The sequence below is a fragment of the Stegostoma tigrinum genome, chromosome 26 (genome assembly GCF_030684315.1).
Source record: "Stegostoma tigrinum isolate sSteTig4 chromosome 26, sSteTig4.hap1, whole genome shotgun sequence".
NCBI lineage: Eukaryota > Metazoa > Chordata > Chondrichthyes > Orectolobiformes > Stegostomatidae > Stegostoma > Stegostoma tigrinum.
The window spans coordinates 34,373,061-34,391,456 of record NC_081379.1 but is presented as its reverse complement, the minus strand read 5'-3'; the positions used below and the strand labels follow the sequence as shown (position 1 = coordinate 34,391,456).

Sequence of the window (18,396 nt, the reverse complement as noted above, 5' to 3'; positions counted from 1 at the left end):
TTTCATTTCTTGAGGACACAACTTACATTGGAGTACAGTTCCACTGCAATCATCAAGTTACTTTGTTCAAGTGGACACACAAAAGTCACGTGAGTTCAGAACACTGAACTCTGTCCGTTCCTCACAGTTAATCCATTCATGCACACTTTCCAGGCAGTTACTAGAAAACAATCAGGGGAAAGCACTACTAGCAATATTCCTTCTAATGACGGAACACCAAACGCTTTGTTGAATTTCTAAAGCTGCTCTGGCTAAGATGAGTAAGCTAACAGAACGAGAACTATATATAAAAGAGATCCCTATTCAGTATGGTTTACCACATCACATGGTGTTTTGATAATCATAGAGCTATTAAAGAGAGGATGAATTGTGCATTTTTAAATGGTAGGACATTTAAATTATTTCCAATTGTCAAAATATTACTGATGGGCATAATGGACAATTTACTTTATTGGTAACTAATTAAAAACACTCCTTTAGTTCAAACATTTAACTGATTACTACACAATAATAGGTAAACCTCTTCCACTCAAGACTTTTATTTGCTATTAAAAGTGTATACGGAACATGAGTAACATTTCCTTAAACAAAGCATACAAACGCAGTAGAGCTTTCTTTTTCAGTAATATTAGACAATTAGTTGATGTGTCTAGTAAGTGATTAACACTTTATTTCACTTTAAATAATTCTCCTCATTGATATGGTTTTTCAAGTTGAGGGGAGCAAGGTAGGAAAATGGACAATTTCCATTCACTTTTAGCATAAAGCACTCCCAGGTCAGGTACAGATGGTGACGAGGGGTAGAATAATAGTTCTTCTTTATAGTACCTCAACAAGAAACTTTCATCCAATATCAGAAGTATGCCCCCTACTGCATCAACATGACAATTTGTATTTCAAAGTTCAGTCATTCTTCTCTATGCATTTCCCATTGAGTGCCAATTCATAGAGAATTGTTCAATGCTCATCGTTCAAAGCTCTGAAATCATAGACACTAGGAATTCATTGAATGTCCATACTCACTTCAATTAGAACTCTCACAACCAGGAGAGTGAGAGTTTTTTTTTGTTCCTTTTTATAAGTAGGTCTGAATTCAAACTTCTTTCCCATTTACAAAGACAGTCTTTGACAACTTTTGTTCATGTAAATAGACATTCCTGTGATATTTTGCTTTAGTGATATAGTGATTTAAAGAAATGGAAGTAAAACAAATATTTTAAAAAAGATGTGATAATATGTTTATGGTATCAAAGCTTTAAGTAAACCTGGTTGTTATTCACTTTAGCCAACACTACTAATATAAATAAAGGATTACAGGATTAAAATTAATTGAGAGCCTGTTTTCTTCAATAAAGTAACAAGCTCCACATTGTTAAATTTGTAAATGTAATTTATGGTTAATTTCAGTTCTATTTTATAGCTCATATTGAGAATTTGAAAATAATCTTGTCTCTCTAAAGTGAAAACCTGTACAGAAAATAGAAATGCAACAAATTGGCTCTGGAGACCAACAATGAAAAAAAACTACAAATGCTGAAGATCTGGGAGAAAATACTGGAAATATACAGGTGCATCGTAGTCTAAATCTGACGAGAGATTAACATTGTTGTCTTTTCATAGCACTTTATGAATGTGACAAACACCACCGTACACCACAGTGACTGGAATTTTTCCTCTAAATACTTGATAATCAGCACTTTGGAGCATTTAATTCCCTACTATTCTCTATTTTACATGCTCCATCTTGAATGAATGACTACTTGCATATACATAGTATCTTTCAGGATGACCAAAATTACTCTGCAGATAATAAAATACTTTGGAAATGCAGTTCCTACTGCATTAAAGGCAAATGCATAGCCAATTTACCATAGCAAGGTGCCACAAGAGTGAAATAGCAAGTTAATCCTTTATACAGCAATATTGCTTGAGGAGTAAATGTTAGCAAGAACATTGGGAGCACACTCCCACTCTTTAGAAGAGGGCAGATGAAGTGTTAATTTGATTTCGTATCCAAAAATTGGTACCTCTAATAATGCAGTTTTCTCTAAATACTGCAATGAACATCCAGCCCAAATGATGCGCTCAAGTTTCTGGAATGGAGTTTGAATCTACAATCTTCTACTCACAGAATGTTCCTTTAAGCCATGTCTGACACGCACACATCACCATCTCTTAATTCTATTCTTATCTACATTAACAGATGCGGTTAACAGAAACAATATTTCCACAAACAGTTTCCCAATCAAATGAAATCCCAGTGCTCCAACCTTGATCCCATCATATCTGTCAACTTATCTTTCCTGCACACCACAACCCACCATCCCAGAACCAGTTACCACAAGTATGCATGAAAGTCAAATTTAAGTGCTCCTAGCCAATCGCCATATGCAGCAAGGTTAGTGGCAAGTTACCTACGTGTCCATTTAGTGCAAAGACTTGGGCGAGCTGAAATTTTTTTCAGTTCAAAATCAGAGCAACAAATTTTCACGTGTCCCTGCCTTTCCCACTTGCTGATTGAAATACTGTTTTAATGCAAGAAACAAGTTTCCGTAGAGGTACCTCACCAGTGTCCCTTCTTTCAGCAGCAGTGCAGTTAATGGTATATTCTATTTCCATGCTCTTTGGAACACACTCTGGAAGCTATTTCGCATGACTGTCTTTTACCCTTCCTCCTAAGGTTTCTTTAAAGGCCTATTCATTTGTCTGCATTTTATTCTCCCTCATCTTTAATTCCTCCCACCTGCAGTCAAAAACCCTTTATAAAGTACTCAGACATACTTCAGAGTAAGAATGCAAGCTGTTCTTGTCCTTTCTCTTTCAAATGCTGACAGATTGGCTTGTATAGCTCAGCAGCATTTTTGCTTATATTCTAATTAATGTCTTGATTCTTAACAACTGTTTTTATCCCCCAAATCTAAAACAGGGAATTAAGTTTTCTTAAACTGACTGCTTGAATGCTGCAAGTGAAACATTTACAGGTATAAACACAAATTACACCAAGGACAGCTGCATCACAACAGTTGACATGGAAACCATGGCTCCTTGTGAAGATAGCATGATGTCACTGCAACAGGAATAAAAGTCACCTGCTTTCCTTCCAAAGACCATGAGTCAAGTTGACATAGCCACATTCACGTGTCATCCTTTTCCCCCACGTCTGGTGCTGTAGGATAGGCTCCATGCTGGAACACCCAATAAAACAGCACAGATATCTCATGGGTCTTGGAGATGAGATCATATAACAAGCTGTCACTCTAATCTTTTGTGCTTTGAACAATTATAATCATTCAGACCTTGGCATTCTTGTGATCTCATATCTCTAGGGAATTGAGTGATGTCAGTTCTGCAGCAGGCAGCCAGTGCAGTTTGTGTTTCTGGTTTGTGCAGCTGACAGCTTAGGACAAATATATAACAGCAATCATTTCAGTCCTAAAATCTCTACTAATCTACAGGCTTATTAATCTGGCAAAGAATTTGTGCTGTGAGATTTTCAGTGCAAAGAATGGAGTTTTAGAACCAAGTCTTCTTTTAAGAAGTAGCCTTAGCCTTACAGAAAGCAGAACCGAAGCAAAATACCTAGCCAGTTACATAAGACTAGGTTTTGTTGACATGACTCAAATGACTCATTCTATTTCCAGATGAGATGCTTAATTCAAATTTGACAAATGCTAGGAAAAACAACCACAGTAGTTTTGTTTAAAAATAAGGTTGTTGCCACAATTAGTCTCTGCATCCTTGATCTTGGAGAGAGAGGGATAAAACTGGCCTGGTTTACCCATTCCTGATTACTATCCAGTGACCCCTGCTGGATAGTGTGTGTGGATGACAGGTGCAGACAGGATCTGCTTTGGCTGTGATGGGTCTAACAGTCGAGCTTGCTGGCAATCACTGTCCAACCTCAAACACAAAGAACGGCCACTTGGGCAAAGAATGTGAGGCTTGCCAGCACCCCTGGAACCATATTCCAATATAATTAACTGTCATTGGAGCGGGGGGGCTAAATCAGAGAGGAGGCTGGACAAAGAAATTTGAAAAATAAACAATGCTTTTGCTGAATAGTATTAGAACTATTACACAGAATTTATAACAGAAAATAGTCCATTCGGCCCAAATGATCAATGCAGGTTTTAATGAGCCACATGAGCCTTGTTCATTTTATTTAAGGAGAATATCATCCAATTGCTTTCTCCCTCATGTACTTACCTAGTTTTCCCTTAAATGACTTCTTAAAAATTAAACTTAAACCATTTTTTGCTTAAAGTGCAGAGTGGTGATTTCATGAAGACAAATTGAGTTGGAGCAGTTTTTGAGCCAAGTGGCCTAAGGGATCCAAACTATACAATTAAAACCAGGGTTCTCCTGATTAATGGTTCAATCTCCAATGCCTCTAGCTGTTCCAAGCAAAAGTCCCTCAATGATGTAATCACTACCTACAGTTAAAATAAGTGTATACAAGTGAAATTAATAAACAAATGCTAAAGTTGAGTTAACTGTTATTAATAATCTATTTCTAAAAAAAAAGTTTATATTCATTCTCCAGACATACAAATAACTTCCACACAATTGATCTTGTTAATGGTGTTTTTACACCAGAACTTGAGTTTATGTATCCCTTTACTTCCAGTAGAACCAGTTCTGTCATACATTGTATCAGTGCTGGTTTCTCCTGATTTACACCATGTCGAGTGAAGCAATCCATATGCCTTAACAAGCATGTATGCAATGGAGTTTTTAGTAACAAACTGTTATAAAGTTGCTTTTGCATTCTAATGAATGATTGTGAACTTAAGACATTAACTCTGTTTTGGTGTCTACAGGTGCTGCTAGACCTCCTGAGTTTTCCATAAGTTCACTTTTGTTTCTCATTCTTAGATTCTTGGACGTTTACAGCACAGGAGGTGGCCATTTGGGTCCATATATATATACACCAGTTACCTGACTGACTGATCTCATTTTCCGACTCTTGGCCTGTTGCCCTGGCAGCTATGGGATAACAAGTGAACATCTAAATACTATGTAAATGTTGCAAGAGTTGTCTTTACATCGACTGAGAAATACCAACAGAATGTTGGCTTAGACAAAATCAAAGTTGTGGACTCAATTGCAAAGCTGTTTGTGTGGATTTTCTATTTTTGTTGTCAGCAGCAATTTTGGAGCAAGACTGATCCAATTACTGGAAGATGAAGGGTGAGCGGGTGGCGTCTATAACAATGGAACTGGATTGTTTATGTTGTAGGTGTCCATTCCATACCACAATTGTCTTCAGAACCAATTGTATAAGGCGTGAGGCTTTCAATGGAAGCAAACACAATTTTTTCTGTGAACTAATGTTTAGTGCCAAATTCGTTAAACGCCATGCATACATTTTGACTAAATGTTAACTGAAAATGGATCATAATGAATCCGAAGTCTGTTTTACATTGCTCTAGATTTTTATTTCCTATGCAGTGATTCAGAACAATTCAGCTTCAATTTTTCCCAATATATGTACAATTGTTCTGGATTACAATTTAAATTTATGTGCAATTATTCTTTATAGATATATGTACATTTTAAACTTACAGTTTTGAATATCCTAACCAATAAAGGAAGGTAGTGTAGTATAAAGTGAGTAACAAAACTGGCAGTGATGCAGAGCCATATATTATGCAGCATGGCCTAGCCAGTAACAGAGATATATTTTATAGTTTTTGAAAGTACAGAAGAATCTATAATCCATCACACGTGGATGATGGAAATTCTGACTTTCTAAATATTGTCTTACACATATACAATATAAATAAATAAAACTTGAGCATTGTGAATTTACTCTTACAGAAAACAAAATAAAAATAATACAATGAGATATGAAATGAATAAAGGGTCTCTTGCAAAATCCCCCATGTAGCATGGGCGTTCCATTGTCGCTGAATGATTTTTTTCTTCAATTTTAAAAAGTTAATTTGGAGCACTGGTAAATTTACGTAATAGAATTATACAGAAAACATTATTGTTGGCAAAATTAGATGCTACAACACAAAAATCACACTTGCAAAATTTCTGGTTAATTATTTCAGATAAGAAAATATTTTTAAAAAGCTTACAATGAAAATAGTAATGAAATAATCTGACATATGCCCTTTTATACATTGGAACATAGGAGGCCAAAAGAAGATTTAATTAAAGTATATTACTTTGAGATGTTGTGAAAGAGTAGATAGGAAGATCCTATTTCACTTAGTAGGAAACCAAGAACAGGGTGGGCAGGAGAAATTTAAAATAATTGCTGGAAGGAGTTATTGCAAAAGTGATCAGTGGTGGGGTCTAAAACTGACTGCTTAAAAAAAAATCTTAGAGGCAGAGATGCCTAATATATTTAAACAGTATCTCGACATGCACTCGAAATGCCATAATCTGCAAGACTACAGACCAAGAATTTGAAACTGAGATTCAAATTGGCATAACAAGGTGTAGAGCTGGATAAACACAGCAGGCCAAGCAGCATCACAGGAGCAGGAAAGCAGATGTTTCAGGTCTGGACCCCTCTTTAGAAATGGCAGTTCTTCTTTGGCCAGCAGATACATGACAGGCCAAATGACCTTGTTCTGTTCTGTGAACTTCTACGATTCCACACTCTATTTCCAGCCATTTTGACTCTTTAAAAAATGTTGGCTCTGCTGTTTTCATTTTCTGAAATCCATCACATAACTTTGGGAGTTCTGCATTGTTGGTGGTGTCACCTTCTGGTTAAAATTTTGAATCAAGGACCCAGTGCTCTCTTAAGTAGGTGGAAAAGATTCAAAGATACAAACTAAACAAGAACAGGGGAATCTCGATTTCCTGATCAATATTTATCCTTCACCCAACATCACTAAACATAACATGTGGTGGTTGTCTTTAGAGCACTGTTGTGCAAAATAGGCTGCTGCAGTTTTTCTCTTACACTGTAACTATGTGTCGAAAAGTATTTCATTATCTATAAAATGCTTTGAGTTGACTTGGGGTTGAAAAATGCCATATGCAAGTCTTTCTTTCAATTCTTTGTACAGCACTGATCAGAATTCACAGGAATGTGACCATAACTTAAATTCATCAGTTTATAATTCAAAACATATATTACCACTGTAATGCAGGTTTAAATCATCAAACCACAACCAAAATGTCTGCAGAGAATGTAATTTAAATATTTATATCTTACGATGTTGAATAAACACAGTAAAGGACTTGTCAATTTTTTTCTGCAATGAACCAGCCCCTCCCTGAAATTAATAGTTAGAGAGAAAGGTACATAATAATAGTTTTGAAAAAAATAGGGCAGAGCGTTTTGCCTTATTCTCCTGAAATTCTGTGCCTTGCTACTTCGTTCTTTCACCAATTTCCTATCCCACTATCTCCACACATTGTTAGTTATAAACATTTATTTGATGCCACTACTGTGAAGTGCCTTGGAATGGTTTTAGTGTATTAAAGGTGCTACATAAACACAAGTTGTTATTAAGTTGCTCTGACTGAAAGACCTGGTCCAAGATTTCAAACTACCAAAGGATGAGTGAAGTTCTTTGCGCAATGGCACAGTGCAAAATATTACAGCTTTAGTTAGTGCAAAAGAAGTGTAAACAGATGAGCAGAACAGATAGAAGGCAGATACAAACTTTCTCTTAGTTTAGTGCAATATTGAATCTGTTTCCATGCTAAAATGAACTTACAAAAAGTAGACATTGTTGCAGAAGTTCCTCTTAATTCTACATCATTTCATGGTAGTAGAAGACAATAAATGAAATTAAGTTCAGACCTTAGATGTAGACCTGTCAATTAGTTAGATGGCAAAGGGGCAAGATTTCCAAGTTTCACGTTGGTACTGATAGAAGTGAATGTTTAGTGGAGATTGATACAGGGGCGGACGAATATGCAGCTAGTCTATGTACAAAAAGAAAATTACATACCCCCATGACAGCTTTCTTAAATTATTTTAATATTTTCTTATACCATCCAACTGGAAGTCCTATTCAGAGTACGGATCACTCATCATGCGAATTCCTATTAGTTAGACTATCCCCATATCAGCAGTCTTCATCTTTGTGCCTCATCCTCTGTGACTTTAACATCTCTCGTAAGTTTATAACATTGTTCGGCGACACCTAACCATGTTTATAACCTTTAATGTAACCAAGCATTTCAAGGTCTTCACAGGAGTCTAGTCAAACAATGTCTGACATCAAACCACACGAGGAAATGTTAAAGGGGATGACCAAAGCTGCAAGTTTTAAACAGCATCATCAAGGATGAAAGAGAGGTTTAGGGGTCTAATTCCAGGCCTATGTTTTCAGTAGCTGAAGGTACGGTCACCAATGACAAAATTTCTTAAAATTGAAGATCATCGTGACACCAGACTGGAAGCACTCAGAACTTGGAGGGTTGTGGGACTACAGGGGTAACAGAAGTGGGGAGGGACAAGTCACAGAAACAAAAAAAAACAAGGATGATCATTTTAAAACTGAGTCATTGACATGGGTGCTAAGTGAATGGAACTTGGTGCAACTTAGAATATGGGCAGTGGATGAGTTTAAATCCATGAAGGTAAGAAAATATTCCGATTTGCTTTACTTATTAGATGCATGCCTCTTTCACTTGGACTGCGTGTCTGGTAACAATGTTCTTGGGTCCTAAGGACTGATCAGTATAAAGACAGTACGAAAGCTAAAGCTTCTAATCAGCAAGGAATCAAAAAAAAAAATCAAGCATAAATATGTGCAAAGCAAAATCAGAACAAGCTAGAAAGTAATTTCTACCAGAATATCCCACTATTTAATACTGTCAATTTGAATAGTTCATTTTCTGATGTTTGTCCAACATTTGCCCATTTCACTGATTTTCAATCTGTCATTTATTAATTCCAGTGTATCTACATGCCTTCCGTAATCACCCTCTTTCCCGTACATTTTGATACTTCCCCCTTTTACTATTTAAAATAGCATTAATTTGTGAAATCTTTGACGGTAACTAAACCCACAGCATACAAATGCAACTGGATCAAAGTTATGGCCCAACAGCAATTTATGTTGATTAGACATGAAAGGCATTTCTATCCAAAGAATGACATCATACTTTGTAGACTGAAGTGCAGAAACCTCACACTGTCCTTCTAATGCAGTTTCACGAAATGTGAGGAAAACAAGAGTTGGTGGCAGGGGTGGAATGTCAAGTGACCTAAATTTAAGGGTGACATCTGGGAAAAATTGTTTCCAATTTAAACAATCATTCAGACAATTCGACAAGTGCACGAACTGTGAAAAAAGCACCATCTATCTTCAGTAGTGGTTAAATTGTTCATCTATCTGATGCTTTCTCCTTGTACTTTAATCTGTTTAATACAGAAAAGGTTAAGAAAACCATGGAATCCATCCAGAACTCATTCCTTTTCACATGTAAAATAGCAGATTTATCTTCGTAATGAAAAGCTGCTGCATTCATTTACTGTGATCACATATACGGAGTACAGTTTGTTGCAAATCCAGCTGAGATTTGTCTTGCATGTGCTAGTATATACCAAAAATGGAACATCACCCTGTGCTTTGCACCTCACAGCTTTTATGAAAAAGAAAGCTGTTTTTCATAAAATTGTCTGTTTGATTTTTGTATGTTAAGAAATGAACTGTATACATCAATAATAAAAATAATTCAAATAATTCAGAATTTGATGTAGCGAAAGCTGCAGATCAGTTAATCCTGGTCTATTTCCAATCGCAAAACAAGCATTTCTGAAAATTACATCTTTCTTGTTGAAGTGCTTTGTACTGCTCAATTCCAGGGCTTTAAAATGCATTGAACTTTCCAAAACTGAGGGTTGATGTTTCTTACATGTGTAAGGTCAGTGCTCCTCGGTTAATAAAAGCAAAATATTACTGAACCTGGAAACCTGAAACAAATAGACAGAATGCTGGAGAATCTCAGCAGGTTCTGGCAATATTGGCGGAGAAAGAAACAGAGTTAACGTTTTGAGCCCAGTTGCCTACTTCTGCTCCTGCTAATGTTATGTTCTTATGGCTCTTCTTCAGAACTGAAAAGGATCAGAATTTTGTTTTAACACTGTTGACAGAGGCAGAGGGGAGGGTGAAAGAAACAGTAGGTGCAGAAGCCAGTGCAAAAGACAAATGGGTTGTTAATGGGGCTGAAAAGCAAAGAGAGATGTAAAATCGGTGTAAATTGCCATAAGATAGAAGAAAGGAACTGGGCCATTTGGCCCATTGAGTGTGCACTGCCATTTGGTCATGGCTGATATACTTCTCAACCTCCATTTGCCTGCCTTTTCTCCATACCCAGGATCCCCTTACTGATCAAGAACCTATCAATCTCTGCATAAAGACTCAATGATTTGGCCTTCACAGCCTTCTGTGGCAATGAGTTCCACAGATTTGCCACTCTCTGGCTGAAGAAATTCCTCTTTATTTCAGATTTAAAGCATCACCCCCTCACTCAGAGGCTGTACCCTTGAGTCCTGGCCTCCCCTGCTCATGGAAGCACCTTCTCCAAGTCCTCTCTATCCAAGGTCCCTGAGTATTCTGTAAGTTTCAATGAGACCCTGCGCACCCCTGACCAATCCTTCTAAAATCCATCAAGTCAGACCCAGGGTCCTCAACCACTCCTCATGTGACATGCCGTTCATTCCCAGGATCATTCTTGTGAACATCCTCAGAACTGTCTTTAAGACTACACATCCTTCCTTAGATACAGGGCCCAAAACTGTTCAAAATATTCCAAATGCCATCTGGATCTATAACTACTCTGCACTCAGTGTTTGGCTTGCTGCTTCCCAAATCTCATTCTACAATTTCAAAATGTTGTTATAAATATTCTCACAAATAACTGCAAGATGGGGAAAAAAAAGGATCAAAAGAGTTATGAGGTAAAATTCTGAAATTGTTATTGTCCAGTAAAGACATATTGTATTCTGAAATTCAAACTAATTCTAGATTTTAAAGTCTAGGCACAAAACAGCTAGCAAAGTTGCCCTCCCAAGGTCACTTGACTTGTATTGTAGATTAGAACCACTTCCTTGTTTTAGAGGGAACAAATGACCACTCTAAACTGATGAGAGTCCATACGCTTCCCGAAACCAAGCAGAAAATTGGTCATTCTAAAATGAAGAGACAGGTTGCTTCAAACCCAATTGGTGAACATCTACATACACTACACAGGCTTTGGAATCAATGTGACCCCAGCACCTGATGTGGGCAAAGACCTGAACTTGTGGAAAGCCTGATGCGATCCCAGACATGATACTGACTACTTTTAAAAATCAGTGAAGAGCTATTCGCAGTTAATCATTGGTTGGTCAGAGAGCTAGATCACGATCAAACTGCAAGGCATCAAGTAGCCAAGTCAGTTAACAGCAATAGTCTGAAAGTGGGAGATTCCAACTGAGAAAAGGGCTCCCTTACGCTATTCAAGTTCATTTGTGAACCAATCTCCCAGAGACTTGACAATAAGTAACTGACCTCGTAATCTGTTGTGAACTTTTTGTCTTACAGACTTGCACTTCAATTTTAAATCATCACGTCCATTCAAGAAGCCACATGCCCATCACATGGCAGACTGGAGACTGTATTTAATTTGGCCTCTGATGTACAATCTACAAAAGTGCCCGATCTTTATGTGTAACACAGCTTTGTGTGTATTCTCAAGAATATATATATTCTTGAGATCAAGTATATGACATTGCATTAATTTGGGACAAGCGTATCAGGATAAAAAAAACCTGCTTTATTTTTAATCTCTGGAAAGCTTGCCTTCTAAGTTATTTAGCTGGAAGACACACAGCAAGAGCAACAAAACACACATCTCTTTCCATAAAAACACACTGATTACAGGCCGTAAGAGAATAGATGCAGTTTATCTGTGACAAAATCTTCAGTCAAATCACAACTAAATCTTCTTCATTCTAAATAACACAACTATTTGTTTAGTCCCACTTCATACTTGAACTGCAAGAATTACATCATCATTTTAGTAAACCTGTGGTGGGCTTCTTCCAAGGCTAATACACAAAAAGGATCAAAATTCTTCCATTCAGCCCCTCAAGCATGCTGTGTCATTTAGTAAGATCATGGTTAATCAGAATTGAGACCACAATCAAAGTTCCCGTCTCCCCCGACAACCATCTGACTTATAAATCTGTTTAACTCAGCATTAAAAATATTCAATGACCTCACCTCCACAGCTCTTTAGTGAGAATCTCACAGGCTAATGATCCTCTGAGAGAAAAAAAGACTCCGCAAATTTTCAATTTAAATGAAAGATACTTATTCTTAAACTACATCTCTAGTTCTAGTCCCCTCAAGATCTTAGATAATTCAGTAAGATCACCGACATTTCCTCACAAGACAATGCTTAATTTCAGAAATCTGTTAAGGGAGCCTTCTGCGTGCAAGGCCTAAAAAAAAACATTTCTGATGAAGGGTCTAGGCCCGAAACATCAGCTTTCCTGCTCCTAAGATGCTGCTTGGCCTGCTGTGTTCATCCAGCTCCACACCTTGTTATCACAAAAAAACCTCTGTCAGCATGTCTCTTTATTCAGCAATACTTGCATTTATATAGCATAAAACAGACACCTCAATGTTGTTTATGGCTAATGAAATAATTCTGAAGTTCAGTTACTTCAGAATAGTTGGAAAATAGTTACATGCTCTTTTGCTTTGTTAACACAATATACATCTGTTCACATCAAATATTTGGAAAAAATGTATAATTGTCTTATAAGTGTTATATCAATCTTTTTAAAATTAATGAAAATTCTATCGTTAAAAGATTATTCGGTAGCAGTGAAACAAATTCAGGCAAGTTAGGCTAACTTACCCTTGACTTGAAAGCTAATACTATTCTGGGCAGAATAAGGACCAAGCACTTGAAACCAATTGTAATGTACTTCAGCACAAAATCTGTAATTCCTGCAATCCAAAGCAAATCAAAGAAATCCTTGCTTTCCACACTAGTCTTCAGAAATATCAAGCTGAGGAAAAAGGACAAACAACAGAACAAGTAAAATATTTGATTTATGTATTGCAATGGCCGTTGAATTTAATCATTTGGGTAACGTAGCAGCATAAAGGCAAAGGAGCATAAAGAAAAAGCAGCAAGTAAAATTACGCCATGCATTATATGTCTAACAGACTAATGGACTGGAAACACAATGGCCAGATCTTGCAGTTTAATGATGGCAAAACTGTCAGCATTCATGCCATTGCAACCATGAAACTGATAGAAAAGTCTGCAATCTGTACAAGATCAGTTAAACATGGAACTCCAGAGGTTGGCATTGCAGTGATTCCTTGCTCCTTCACAGGGTATGTGGTTGATGTCTCTGCAGATGACAAATTAGAAGTCCCTAAAGGGACAAGAACTTCTCATATTACACAAAACAGTTTGTCAAGACACTTGTCCCCACACCTCCCCCCTCACCCCTATCCCAGGCCCCAGGATGACATTCCACATTAAGCAGAGGTTCACCTGCACATCTGCCAATGTGGTATACTGCATCCACTGTACCCGGTGCGGCTTCCTCTACATTGGGGAAACCAAGCGGAGACTTGGGGACCGCTTTGCAGAACACCTCCGTTCAGTTCGCAACAGACAACTGCACCTCCCAGTTGCAAACCATTTCCACTCCCCCTCCCATTCTCTAGATGACATGTCCATCATGGGCCTCCTGCACTGCCACAATGATGCCACCCGAAGGTTGCAGGAACAGCAACTCATATTCCGCCTGGGAACCCTGCAGCCACATGGTATCAATGTGGACTTCACCAGTTTCAAAATCTCCCCTTCCCCTACTGCATCCCTAAACCAGCCTAGTTCGTCCCCTCCCCCCACTGCACCACACAACCAGCCCAGCTCTTCCCCCCCACCCACTGCATCCCAAAACCAGTCCAACCTGTCTCTGCCTCCCTAACTGGCTCTTCCTCTCACCCATCCCTTCCTCCCACACCAAGCCGCACCCCCAGCTACCTACTAACCTCATCCCACCTCCTTGACCTGTCCGTCTTCCCTGGACTGACCTATCCCCTCCCTACCTCCTCACCTATACTCTCTCCACCTATCTTCTTTACTCTCCATCTTCGGTCCGCCTCCCCCTCTCTCCCTATTTATTCCAGTTCCCTCTCCCCATCCCCCTCTCTGATGAAGGGTCTAGGCCCGAAACGTCAGTTTTTGTGCTCCTGAGATGCTGCTTGGCCAGCTGTGTTCATCCAGCCTCACATTTTATTATCTTGGAATTCTCCAGCATCTGCAGTTCCCATTATCCCTTGACAAGAAGTTTTATCGGAATGGTTTTACTAAAGCAGTTTGTAACATGGAAAAAACCCATGAAGTATTATACCTTATTAATTAGGTGCAACTGAGGTTTTAACAATGTTAGTCATCACTACTGCGAGGAAACATCTACAGCTGTAGAAAACTATTTTAATATTTCTGCAATGGCAACTATAAAAGTTCCCAAGTATAATATGATAAACGCATTTTTAAACACTTGTTTATGACATTTTAGCTTAGAATTTATGTTGCAATCTTTATTTTGTTATGCAAAACACAGGAAAAGAGGAGGGTAATACAGCGTTTTATTGAGATAGTAGGAACTGCCGATGTTGGAGAATCTGAGATAACACAGTGTGAAGCTGGATGAACACAGCAGCCAAGCAGCATCAGTGGAGGAGGAAAGTTTGACGTTTCCAACCTAGACCCAAAACGTCAAACCTTCCTGCTCGTCTGATGCTGCTTGGCCTGCTGCGTTCATTCAGCTTGACACAGCGTTTTATTTGCTGATTTGCAGTCTCGGAGAATTTTTTGATGTGATTGCCTACTTTCTCTGTTTGATGAGAGCTGAAAGTCCCATTCACTTGGTGCTAGACTCAGAGAAATGTCAGAAATGGTGAAACCTATGGCCATTCGGAGGAAGGGTCACCGGATCTGAAACCTTAACTCTGTTTATTTCCTTCACAGATGCTGCCAGACCTGCTGAGCTTTTCCAGCAAGATTGTTTTTGCCCCATGATTGCTCTTTTTAAAATTTAAAATGTTGGTCTTGGATCCATTCTTCTCTACCTCCAACTAAATGCAAAACTCAATCATATTATGATCATTGCTACATTGGGGCTCCTTCAGAATGAGGTCATTAATTAATCTTGTCTCACTGAATATAACCAGATCTGGTACAGCTTGATCATTAAGTGGCTATAGAACATGCTGTTCCAGGAAACTGTACCTAAAAATATTCTGTGAATTCCTCGCTAGACAACTTTTACCACTGATTCATTCAATCTATGTGGATTAAAATTATCGATGATTATAGCTATACCTTTCTCACAAAGCCACAATCATCTCTTGCTCTCTGCCATATTTTACAGTCATGCACTGTCAGGGGACTACTCCTATACATGACTTTTAACTTTCACTATTTCTCATCTTGACCCAAACTCAAAATTGGCAGCAGTTTCTTTATTTACGTAGAATCCTCTTATGGGATGCACCATTTCAGCTCCGTTTCTCACTCCATAGATCCTGCCAGACCTGTTAAGCTTCTCCAGCATTTTCTGATTTTCTTTTATTGCATCTGCAGTATTTTGCTTGCACAGTTCACTGCATGGCTTACCAATCACTCTTCAGAGATGTTACACTAGCTCTCTCTCCTTCAACACAAACAAATTTTGGGATGTTTGTGCTCATCTTCTGCAACCTCTCCAGCGTTCAATTTCTCCACCACTACCAACATGCACTACTCTGACTATGCAAGAAGGGAAAAAAACTCATATCCTTTCACAATACATAAAGTAACAAGTTGACATAGCCCTAATCCTTTGGAGATCCTCATGTTTCTAAACTTATTATTAAATCCTTCCGAAAATCCATCTTTTATACCATGTTTTTGATCAGCTCTTCTGACTGTGCCCCGTATTTCCATATATGAAATACCAGGGCATTTATTTTTGTTAAATAGTCTATACACTCCAAACTTGTTACACCTACTACCTGAACTTGAGCACTAAAGGGAGCCCTGTTTAAACTGCAAGGCTCAGGAATAGAACACAGCCACAAATATATATAAAAAAACAGCAAAGTAGGCTATATAATCTAGGCTTCAAAGATTAGATTGCCATTTTGGCAGGGATTCGGAGCTGGATGATTCTGCATTATAACTAGAATTACAAAGCAAAGACAATACCTGAAGTCAATTGAAAAAGAGGAAATGTTAGGTCTCTTGAAATATTAAAACGCTAAAAATCTTGAAGAACTATATTAGGTGTGCCCTCAGCTAACCAAAAGATTTCAATTTGGAATCAAATAATGAAAACAAAATCAAATACTCACATTGAAAGAGAGATCACATAACAACAGGTGTTTCAACTAATGTTCAAAAATCTGAATATACAAATGAAACCTACAAAGGAATGAACGCAAAAGAAAAATAAAATTGGTACCATGAAGACCATACAGGGCAAAATAAAAATCCAATATATTTGCAGGAAACATAACTTAAAAAAAAAGTTAGGATGTTGCAAAACAGAGGGTCCTAATCAACACCTGCTTTTGGTTCCACAGATATATAGCACCCACAACAGCAGACATTGCTGATATATCCCACTTTAAACATTTTCTAAACAAATTATTGTATAATTTTGGCACAATCCTTAATAAAGCATGGAATATGCATAATAGAGTATGAAATACTTTTTTCCTCTTTGTATACAATACCAGCAAACATTTGCTGCTTAGGTTTACCATGGGAAACTTAGAGCTTAGAACAATGCATGGAAAGTTCCAAAAGTTCTGTAAACATTAAAAAACCTCTCTCAACAAATACAAGCACTTTTCTTTCCAAACAGTGATTGCTAAAATGTTAATTCCAAACAATGGCAAGATTCTTTTGCAATGGTCTCACCTCAATTGAGACTGCTTAGCTACATAAAAGCCCTAAGTTTGCACTTATAGTATAACATTGTTGTGTAACTTTGAGTCCCTCAGGAGTAAAAGAAGTAAGAGTTCCTCCTCCAGGGAGTTTAATTTTATTTCACACCAAAATTCGGTTCAGCCCTGATTCCACATTTACACAACAATTTTAATTTGGAAGGAATAAAGCCTTTAAGAGACAACAGAAAAGACTGGAAAAATAATGAAAAAAACACATTCTAAAATGAAAAATGCAAACTAAAATTGGACAATGTTATCACACATGACAACAGCAGAGGTATGAGACAGCACAAAAGCTATTGTGTCAGCTCTTTGAAAGCTCCAATTAATCTCACTTCACCTTTCTTTCCTCATAGTTTAACAATTCTTTCATATTAACTATTGATCAAATTCCCTTTTGAAGCTAATTATTAAATTATTTATTTGCTCTTTTTGCAGTGCATTTTATTCCTGAATATGACAAGTAGAGGAAATCTCTCTCTCGCATGCTGTCTGTGCTTCATCCGCCAATCATCTCAAATCTGTACTTTATGACAAGTGAAACAGTTTCTGCTGACTTGCTTTATCAAAATTATCCTTGAATTGAATATCTATTAACCACCCTGTAACCTTCTCTGCTATATGGAAAACAGTTCATCAGGCTAAAATCAGGTCAAACTCCCTTCTGTGATTAAAACTTACTTTGTTATGCTATTGGTCTCAATGCAAAAGACTGAAAAGCTACACCTAGCTGAATATGATGTGAGTTATTTTTTAAATAAAGTTCATATTTACTGCTGAACTATCACTGAAGAATTAATTTTATATTTGTATGATGTCAAATTTCTCCATTGAGAAAACTAATGTTGTATACATACGCAGCTTCTATCTTAGTCCCAAGGGTGCATCCCAATCCTTTATTTTGCTGTCTGTATATTTTCCATTAAAAAGTGAAAAAAGACGCAGATAATTCTGGTTTACTGCCCACAGCTGCTTACCGTATTTGATAACATCACTACCATTGGAACCCTAGTGATCCTCTTGACTTGGCACCATATTCAAAGTGTATTCAGAAAAGGGGAAATTTAAATCACAAGAGATGTTTGTCACTTTGTGGGCAATTTTCTTTGAGGTCAATGGTGAATGCAATCATTTCACTGTTGACCACAAAATCCAGGCATGCATCTCCATTTATTCAGTCAAGGATCCAACGTGTGTTTTTTATTGACCTCTCAGGTTACCCGGCCATCTTCAAAGACTTGTCCATGTATACCCAAGCTTTCTCTTGTTCTGAAACCCCTTTAAAATTGTACTATTTAGTTTATATTGCATCTTCTAATTTATCCTACCAATTAAAAAGGAGGTGGTGGTGAGTTGGTAATGCATCTGGTCTCATAATTGAGGACCCAGGCTAATTGTTCCCGCGTTCGAAACCCACCATGGCAGATGGTGAAAGTTAAATTCAATAAAATCTGGAATA

General features: G+C 37.6%; 1 protein-coding gene across 2 annotated transcripts in view; it reads right to left on the bottom strand.

Annotated features, from left to right (window-relative positions):
- Positions 1-18,396, bottom strand: part of rnft2 (ring finger protein, transmembrane 2) — a 56,077-nt gene that overhangs the window by 12,778 nt on the left and 24,903 nt on the right. For both annotated transcript variants that reach the window (XM_048556288.2, XM_048556289.2), the window contains exon 6: positions 12,835-12,988. In XM_048556288.2, the coding sequence (XP_048412245.1) occupies positions 12,835-12,988 (154 nt within the window). The remainder of the gene's footprint in view (positions 1-12,834; positions 12,989-18,396) is intronic.